The sequence below is a fragment of the Eimeria maxima genome, genomic scaffold (genome assembly GCF_000499605.1).
Source record: "Eimeria maxima Weybridge genomic scaffold, Emw_scaff750, whole genome shotgun sequence".
NCBI lineage: Eukaryota > Apicomplexa > Conoidasida > Eucoccidiorida > Eimeriidae > Eimeria > Eimeria maxima.
In genome coordinates this window covers 7,234-16,780 of record NW_013566738.1, presented here as the reverse complement: position 1 = coordinate 16,780, position 9,547 = coordinate 7,234, and the positions used below count along the sequence as shown (strand labels likewise).

At 53.9% G+C, this 9,547-nt stretch overlaps 2 protein-coding genes across 2 annotated transcripts; both read right to left on the bottom strand.

Annotated features, from left to right (window-relative positions):
• Window positions 1-65: 65 nt before the first annotated feature.
• EMWEY_00042280 (hypothetical protein) lies at window positions 66-1,495 on the bottom strand (the record flags this gene model as incomplete). Its single annotated transcript, XM_013482754.1, has 1 exon — window positions 66-1,495. A coding segment is annotated over one exon (1,430 nt), but the record flags the coding sequence as incomplete, so codon positions are not given.
• Window positions 1,496-5,599: 4,104 nt separating this feature from the next.
• On the bottom strand, window positions 5,600-9,238 carry EMWEY_00042270 (hypothtetical protein, conserved, putative; the record flags this gene model as incomplete). Its single annotated transcript, XM_013482753.1, has 1 exon — window positions 5,600-9,238. One exon carries the CDS (start codon window positions 9,236-9,238, stop codon window positions 5,600-5,602), a length of 3,639 nt encoding a protein of 1,212 aa, XP_013338207.1.
• Between the last annotated feature and the right edge of the window lie 309 nt (window positions 9,239-9,547).

The window sequence follows — 9,547 nt, the reverse complement described above, 5'->3', positions numbered from 1 at the left end:
TATATATATATATATATATATATATATTGTGTTCCGTACGGAGCAAAAAAACGCAGCAAACGTACGTGTCCGAGTCGACAATGAAAGAGTCTGGGTCTGCCTCGCTCGGCTGTACGCCGTCTTCTTCGCATGCAAACCGCAGTGCCTTCTGCAGTCGCCCATCACGCCACTTTATTAAACCCGATAGCTCGGGGAGTAAACATTGCACATTTATCTCAAACGAATTCCTGATGCTGCAGCTGCTACTACTACTGCTGCTACTGCTAGTGCTGCTGCTGCTACTGCTGCTGCTGCTACTGCTGTTGCTGCTGCTACTACTACTACCACCACTGTTACTGTCGTTGACGCCTGCCCTACAAGGGGCTGGGGCAGCAGAGCCCGAAGCTACAGCGTCCATGCGGAGCGGGCCTGTGCACCAAGACCTCCCGTCGCCAGACTGCGCGTCGTGAGGCTGCATCCGCTGCTTTTGGTTCCACTGGTGCTTCTCATGCTTCTGTTCCTGCCTCTGCTGGGGCTCCTGATTCTGCTGCTGCAACCTCCCTCGACGGTGGTGCTGCTCGCACTGCTCGCGCTGTTGCAGCCGTTGCTGTTGCAGCTCTGGCTGGTGTTGCAGCTGCTGCGGTGGCTGCTGATGCTGCTGTTGAGGCCGCTGCTGGTGTTGCTTTTGTGACTGCTGCGGTTGCCGTTGCTGCGTCTGCGGAAGCAACTGCCTTTGAGGCTGCTGTGCAGCCTGCTGTCGATTTTGCTGTTGTGGCCTCTGCTGGTGTTGCTGTTGTGACTGCTGTGGTTGCTGTTGCTGCGTCTGCGGGAGCAACTGCCTTGGCGGTTGCTTTGCAGCCTGCTGTCGATTTTGCTGTTGCTGCGCATGATAAAGCTGAGAAGAAGCCTCCTCTTCCGAGTCACTACTACTACTACTGCTGCTGCTGAGAATAATTTCTTCCTGAGGCCGTGAGATTGCGTTGCCTTGGCGAGTTGTAGCTCTAAGTGCATTGACTGCTGCAGCAAACGGTGACCGATGCTGCGGGTCGAACCGTCGGTAAGGGCCCGCTTGCGATGATCCTATCCCTTGCTGCTGCCCTCCTGGTGTTGCATGTTCATACACCTGTGGCTGGTTAGGTGCGTGTTGCTGCGGTTGCTGGTACTGTGGAGGCAGAGTAGGTTGTTGATATTGCATTGGGGCAACACGCTGGAACTGCTGTGGGCCAGAAGGCAGGGGCGGAGGGGGTGGAGGGGAGGCCTGCCACTGCTGCAGCTGCCAATGCTGCTGCTGCTGTTGTTGCCCCGGATATTGCTGCTGCTGAAAAAACAGCTGTGGAGGTGCCAGCCGCCCCGGTGGTTGTTGCAGCTGGCTATGGGCCCCCATGTTGCTGTATGTGCTTACATTCTGGTGCATCTGCCACCCGGATGGGGGATACTGCGTATCTTGTCGCGCCTGCTGCGCTGGAGTTTGGGGCCCCCCAGGGGCCCCCGCATTCGGCATAAATCCAGGCCGCATGTTGCGGAAGCCCTGGAAGGTGCCATGTGCACCTCCCGTGCACAAAAGAAGAAGATATTTCGGCTTTTAACCTGACTTCTGGGCACCTCATATACCAGGGACCCCCCAGAACCTTGCTTCGCGAGGGAGGGGCCCCCGGGCCCCTGGCTACCATTCTAGAGCTGAGAGTTGCTCGATTGTGTGCATGATGCCATTGATGTTGTATATTTGCCTTCCAGTGCATTTTTTCCAATTGATTTGCGGTTGAAAAGCGGGGAATTTTCTGTATGAAGCCGGAGGAATCTGTGCTCCCGGCGCCAAATGCATTGGAAGGAGTTGAGTAAGGTGAACTTCTATTGCTAATGTCGGCCTGAGCATTCACTTTTTTGTTTTTTATCGTTTCTCCCGAGCTTACGTTTTCGGGTGCAGACTCGGAAGAAGCCGAATCCAACAGTGTATTTCCCCGTGGCAACAATGTCCGTTTGCTTGGGATGGCCATACTGTGAGCCACGGAGCGTCTTCAAGGGAAATACAAATACACTTCCAGAACACCAGTCGATGACGTTAAGCGCTGTTTGCTGCCTTGGGAAAGCCGCAAGCGTTCTCTAAGGGGAGAGCAGGCTGACCACGACGGAAAACCAACACGCGCCTTCAAATTGCAAAGGGTTGGTATGCTAGGATTTCAATCCTAAAAGAGCCCACGAGGTAGGAGGATGCCGCCAGCGAACATACTTAATGTTTATATGCCCCTGTTTAATGCCTCGCTGCAGCGTATCTAGCCTGAATATTTTCGCATTCATGGACTGACGTATTCATTCGTAAGTGTATACACATGGCATGTATTGAAAAAAGTGTTGGGAAGGGGGGCAGGAATCACGAAGCATGGAAAGGAATTAGTTGAGAAAGGAACAACTACGCCACAGTCTACAGAAGAGCCTATCGCTCTCAAGAGGCTTGATTGCCGTGGTAGGTTTTCCAGATGCCTCGTCACTGATTTGGTGTGCCACAAGCAATGTGGCATCCCCTCAAAATAGCTGTGGGTGGAGGTTGCTCTTCCTGCTCTCTTTCGGAGACTCGTTAAAGGGATATACCGTTTCAGAGAGGACTGCCCTACCTGCATATCTACGACCCGGCAAATGCGTGACCGTTGTGCCGCCAAGCAAGCAAGCACATGAAGGAAAAAGCGCATGGTAGACCGCAGGCTGAAACTTATCAGATCGTAGAGCAGGCCACCTCACACACACGATACCTGGTTGCACCAGAGTAAGGCATGTGGATTCTGAATGAGAGGCATTGAATCATATCCAAAGGATAATAGCGTCGCCGCACTAGCGAAAGAAATTCAACTTAGTACGGGAGGAAGAATTGTTCAAGATAGTTTAATAATGCCGCTAGCGTAATATCGGGAACAATTCCTCTTCGCTTACCAAGCTGGGTATCTGTCTCACTACCAAGTTTAGTACCAGCGTAGGACTAATGTGCCTCAAAAGGTTCTAAGCCTAGCTCTAGTTCCGTAATTCGGTGGCTAGATAATCCGACTCTAAAAACGCATGCTTGTCCTGAATTTGGCTGTCACAAGCCAAATATCCCCATCACAACTGCCTTAGCATGTCTATAGGAACGTTTCTCTGGCCAAAATGATCGAAAGGCGATGCTTTAGTTTGTAGACGTGCTGAAAATGAAAATCGAGGAAGCCATCCCCCATTTGGATTACATGGTATTCCTGTTCGCATTGCGCTATTATTTCACAGGTGTGCCGCCCCAGCTAAACGCCCCCCTGGCTTTTCTTGAACTTGACCGAATAAATAAAATGGCACTGAGGGTAGCACGGCACGATTGCCGAAGGCCCCACCCACGCTACTCCCCGCAGATCGTCCACAAGTCGGACTAGGGTCAAGCTCAATAGGGTCTTCTTTCTCCGCCAAGCCCGTTCCCTTATCTGTGGCTTCGCAATGTAGAATATACTGGCAATGGTAATCTCACCAATTTATTCATGCACGCCACTAACGGGACGGGCAGGCATTGGATACCCTTTTCCTCCAGGACGTTGCTCACAACTCTAAGGCGCAGTTTTCAGATGTGTAACATCCTAGTTATATCCGCAGTTAAAACCCTCGCTGGACTGCATTTCATTGCATTGGCAATCGGAGCATTGGACAGAAATCTCACTGCGTCATCACCGTGTGCGGCCGTCGCAAGGTTTCCTATTAATTTACCAGTCGGATGCCCCTTGTTCGGTCCACTTCTAAGTTAGCTGTTCACTGTATACGCAGACCAGCAGTAACATCGTAGTCAGTTTCAGCGGTCCACTGACGAGTCGCAAAGCACGAACGGGCCCACGCAACTCCGACAGGTGAAGAGTCCTCTGGCTCTTCGGATTGGCCCGCTTAGCCAATCCGTCTGCCGAAGGTACGGATCCTTCTTTCCGAGTTTCGCTATATACTCTTCCTGAGGCTTCTACGCGCGGAGACCTGATGCGGTTAGGCATACGGCCTGGGCCTCGAAATACAAGGATTCTCCCTCTTTTTTCCAGGGCAGCCAGGAGCTTAGCGGACTCCCTGGAGGGCAGAAAGCTTTACGAGCACTCAACCTCACCTCCAGATAATCTGATTCAAAGACACGTTTCCGGAGAGGCAGTTAAAAAGCAAGGCCAACGCGTCCCTGGACACCCGCCTGCGTGGAAGAGTTCTCTCATGACGCCGTGCACCGTCCACTGCCTCGTTCAGGAATATTGACCTGGTTCCCTGAGGGTCCAAGAGGGTAGAAAAGCCCCAAAGTTCCCGCAGTTAAGCCGCCACTTAGGACCGGCTAGCTTGTTTCCAATTGATGCTCACATAGGAAATGCCCTCCACTTGATTCGTCGAAGTTTCCATTTGGATATGTGTTGCTGCCACCAAGATCTGCGCAATAGTCAGTTCCACACAAGCTTCCGCCGAAAGCTTCGCCACGATCACCACGCCTTCCTGCGCACTATCATTACCTTAAAAATCGCAGTGCTCACAACTTGCCTTAATAGCTTGCTCTTGGTAACCCGCTGCACCGCTGTGCATGTTGAGGGCTGGTGAAGTCTGGAGTCATGCTGTACTCAGCGGGTTTCCACTTTAGCGACTACCGTCCCGGTGTCAAGGGGAACCAACGCCCTTTGTGGTGTCTTATGGGAGAGTATTTGAGCACCTTAATCAAAATTGCTCATCGCCATTTCTGCGTGCTGGCAATGGCCGTCTCGGAATTCATTGTAAACCCAACGGTCCCATGAAGTACCATTTGGCTTCTTCTGGTTTAAGGGTCGGGAATATGTCGAGAACAACGCACTCGAGAGGCGCCTAACCACCCGCTGTACACACAACTATTTCAACTCCCGTTGCGTTGCTGATGGTGTTTTCGGGTAAAACCCGCTACTAGAAAGTTTGAACAATCGTTCTCCCCTTCACATGTGGATGCCCTCATCCTTAAAAGTCATTTGTGTTGTGTTTGACTAAATTTGCAAGCGGCACCAACGGTGGAACAGCCACACGTTTACAGGTTGGCACGAGATAAACATGTGCCTCCAAGTTTGGAGCTGAGGCTTTGACTTACTGCCGTACCTCATGCATGGAACAGTCGGAGCCATGCCTATATCGTAAAATGTCATTTGTTTAGTGTTCCGCCAAATATGCAAGCGGCACCAACGCTGAAACAGAAACATGCAAGAACAGGTTAGCCGCTGCTACGCATGCGTTTCCAAGCGCGGTGCTGAGACTTCTTTCTTCCTGCAGTGCTTCACAAATGGGTCTTAAGGCGTCACGCCCATAGCACTGCAGCTGAGCCATTCATTCAACCTGTTGCAGTGTCTCCTACATCTACTTTTCCCTCGCAGTTTCCACGAGACAAGAATACCGCCGCCCTGAAAGGACATCTGCCTTTGCCTCGCAGGTCCCTGCAAGTCACCAGGGACCCCAACACGCAGTAAGGGGGAGGCATACCCAAGGGGAGCTCCCCGCAACTAAGCCGCCTTCAGGTGATGGAGTTTCTTTACCCTCCAAGGAAACGAAGTACGTGTGCCAGCTGTCGCTCCGATCCATAGCTGGCGGGCGGCTATGTGTCTCGCTGCTATCTGCTGAGGCCTCTCTGTCTTCGGCGTTGCTGCTACACGACGACGAGATTAACAGCCCTAACCATGCGCTTAAATAGGTCCTTTTGCTGCCCCAGTGGGAGGCTGCTAGGAAGCGTCCTTTGTGCGATGAGGGCGGAGAAGGCCGAAGTGAACGGCCTGAGCTGCTCTTCGCTGCGGCAATTTTCTGCGAGAGAAAGACACCTGGAGAGACAGGCGAATTCCTCCTCTGGCTCAATCACGTAGTATGGTACCCAGCTAAGCAGGCATACATCCCGCAGATCCCGCAGCAACGCACACACGGCAGCCTTAATGAGGTGCAGTCGGTCACTGTCTTGTTGCATCTCCTCGCTACCGGTGGCCCCCTTGGCCTCCCCTATAGGTTTGTCTCCAATCACTTCCTCAGCCCGCTCCAGTAGAGGCTCCACAGGAGAAACAGACACATTTCTGTCGCCGCTGTCGCCGCTGTTGAAGGCCAACATAGATGCCCCACGGCCTGTAGACGGCGCAGAGACACCCCGCGGTGTCTCCTCAGCTCGCGGGCTCGAAAATATTGCAAACGAGGAGACAGACGAACTCGACTGTCTCCTTCCTCCTGACATGCGGGGCAATACGCTTTCTCCCTCAGGCTCTACAGACCCTCCGACGACTTCCCCGTGCTCCCCGCCCCCCGCCACTCCAGCAGCAGTAGCAGCAGCACCAGCAGGTGCAGCTGTTGCCGCTGCGGCGGCGGCAGGTTGCAGCGAATCGTCAAATAAGACTTCTGTAGCGCCCTGCTGCTTACTTCCCCTCCCCCCCAAACTTAGAGACACCGGAAGAGGAGACCCCGTGCTGGTGGAGGCTGTTGGGGTGGCAAACAACAGAGACGAGAGACGGTCAGGTGCCTCCGCTGCTGTTCCTTCGGAGCGAAGACCCCCGCTTAGCAGCAGCTGCTGATGCTGCAGAGACTCCTGCAAGGCACGAGCTGCTGCTGCCTCCGCCGGTAAACCCAAACCACTACCAGCAGCCAGCAATTCTCTCTCCTGTATACTGCGGGGCTTGCTGCTGCTGCCGCTACCACTACTACAACTGCTGCTACTGCCGACGGTGTTGTTGCTGCTGCTACTGAGCAGCCCCGATATGCGGCGCATCAGGGACACCTCTGCCTCGAGCAGCAGCGCTCTTGCTTCTGCTGGGTCCTGTCCCGCAGCAGCAGCAAGCGCTGCTGCGGCTTTTGCCTTTGTCAAGGCTAGATCATCTTCTGTAGCTGCTGTTGCTGGCTGCGAGACTAGAGCATCGGAAACATCGCGTAGAGGCGGTGTCTCCTTACACAGCTTCGCTAACTTTAAAAAGACGCTGGAGGGGGTCCACGCGGGGGGCCCCCTCTTAGCAGGACACGGAGATTGAGACGGCACCTGTGAAGACAAGCAATCTTGCAGCAACTGCAGCTGCCGCTGCTGCCGCAGTAGGAGCTGCTGCTGCTGCAGCAACTGCTGCTGTTGGGGAGTTGAGGACATCTCCAGCAAGTCACTCTCACACGGTTCCAGAGCACCCCAGCCTGCCGTTGTTGCTGTCGTTGCCGCCGCTGCTGCTGCTGCTTGTGCTGCCGCTGTTCTGATGTCCTTATCGCCTCTCCTCTGATGCGCAAAGGTGTTTTCGTAGTCGTCGTGCTCATGGAGGCGGCTCCAAGCGGCTCCATGGGGACCCCAAGCGTTATCTGAGGGGGCTCCCACTGCCGCTGCTGTAGGTGTATCTGTTGTCCTGCAGACATCCGCCGGCACCCGTGCTGCTGGCTCCCCAGCAGCAACAGCGGGAACATGCAAGTGCTGATGCGAGTGCTTTTGCCCCCTATGTGGCCGCAGAATATGCGGCGGATGTACAGCTGGAGCAGCTGCAACAGCAACAGCAGCACCGGTAGCCGGTGGAGCAGATGAGGCCTTGTTGCGTAGCCTGAAAAATACCTGGGGTTGTTTACCATTTTCTGGTGTTGGCTGCCTGTTAGCAGCGGCTGTATCGGTTTTGTCCGTTTTATGTTCTGCAGCAACTGTTGCTGCAGCAACAACAGCATTTGCAGTAGCAGCAGCACCAACAGCGGGTGGTGCCGCAACAGCAGAAGCAACATTTGCAGGTGTAGCAGTTCCTCCTGCTCCACCTGCTGCTTGAGTGGGTGTTGTTCTTTGGTTTGCATGATGATTATTTATAGTTATATGTTTATTATTCATATTATTATTATTATTATTCTTACTATTATTATTATTATTATTGTTATTATTACTATTATGGTATTCTTTATAATAATCCTCACAATTAGCTCTTCTGCATTTAACTGCCATGTGCCATGCTGCATCGAAACCGTTTTTCTCTACAGAAAATGACTTAAAGAAACGCTGCCCATCTCTTTTCCAATGGGCGATCCAACGAGGACAAGTTGGATCAAATTTTACACCTACTCTATGAGGTAACAAGCGAGCTCGTAATGCCAAGTCTTCTCGGAGCTTTTGACGCTGCTGATAATCCCTTTCACGAGAAGTACTACTACTATTACTGCTGTTATTGCTTCCGCTACTTCCGCTGCTGCTGCTGCTGCTGTTGCTGTTGGTGCTGCTGTTGTTGCCGTTGCTGCTGTTGTTACTGTTGCTGCTGTTGCTGCTGTTGCTGCTGTTGCTGCTGTTGCTGCTGCTGGTAGTGGTGCTCGCCTCCGAAACGGCCTTGTCTGAACCTGCGCACACTACTAAATTCCTCACTTTCCCTGTTGCTGGTCCCCTTGCAGATTCGGCACCAAGTGTTGCTGCTGCTGCTGCTGCTGGCGGAGCCTCCGCCGCTGCAGCGGCGCATCCGGCCGATGAAGGAGTTGCTGCTGCCGCGGCAGCAACATTCACATCTGTACTGCCATTCCAGCCATGCGCAGGCGCAGAAGCCGCTGCATGCACTGGGTAGTTACTGCTGCCGGACAGAGATGCTGAGGATTGGTAAGCAGCTTGTGGGGACTGTTGCGTTGCCGTTTCCTGGAGGGAAGGTGTTGATTTGGTGGGGTTGCTATTGCCGGCTTGTAGGTCTAAATTGGCATCAAAATGCCTTAAATACGCTAATGCTTCTTCTCTTGCCCCCACAAAACCAAACTTACGCACAGAGAAAGAACGACAAACTCTTCTGCTGCGGGTTTGTACCCTCACAACCCACATTAGGGTTTGAGGGGAGAACGTTAAGCGGTTAATACGCGGCAGCTGGCGTGCTAGGCGCACCAGCTCCTCCCGACACCCGCGAAGGCTGCCGTTGCCGCTGCTGCTGCCGCTGCTGCTGCCGCTACCGCTGCTGCTAGTACTACCGCTGCTGCTGCTGAGCTCGCGCGGCGCAACGGACCCATTGGAGCTACGAAGGGGAACAGTTGCTGCTGATCCCGATGTTCCGGTCTCTACACACTCAGCAGACAATGCAGGAGAGGATGCTCCTCCTGCATCAGGGGAAGGGGGTGAAGCGGCCCCAGGCGGGGCCCGCAATAAATCCGGCTGCTGCTGCAAGAAGTAACGTTGCAGCACCTCCTGCAGCTGCTGCAGTAGTGGATTATCTTCTCTGCGGGAGGCGAAAAGAGCATCCACAGCTGCCGGGAGCGGATTTGTTGGCGCTGCTGCCACTGCTGCTGCTACAGCTTCTCCAGGGGCCCCTGCCCCCCGACTCGGGGGTGCCCCACGGCGCATCTGCTGCAGCTGCTGCCGCTGCTGCAGTTACAGCTGCTGCAGCACCTGCAGCTGCTCCTGCGGGAACAGGAAAACCCTTGGGAATTCTAAGGCAGGCGGTTGAGCTGTAGAGGGAGGTAACGATACAGCGGGCACACAACGCAGGCACTAACGAGACATGCAGCGGTGCGGTTTGCCGGGAGAAGGAACTGACTGTACACCTGAAAAAACAAACGAAGAAAGAACAAACCAGAAGCCCAAATGGGGCGGGCAGGGCCCCCTTCCGCTATTTGCGTGGGGGCAGCACGGGCCGGGTGCGGCCGCGCTGCC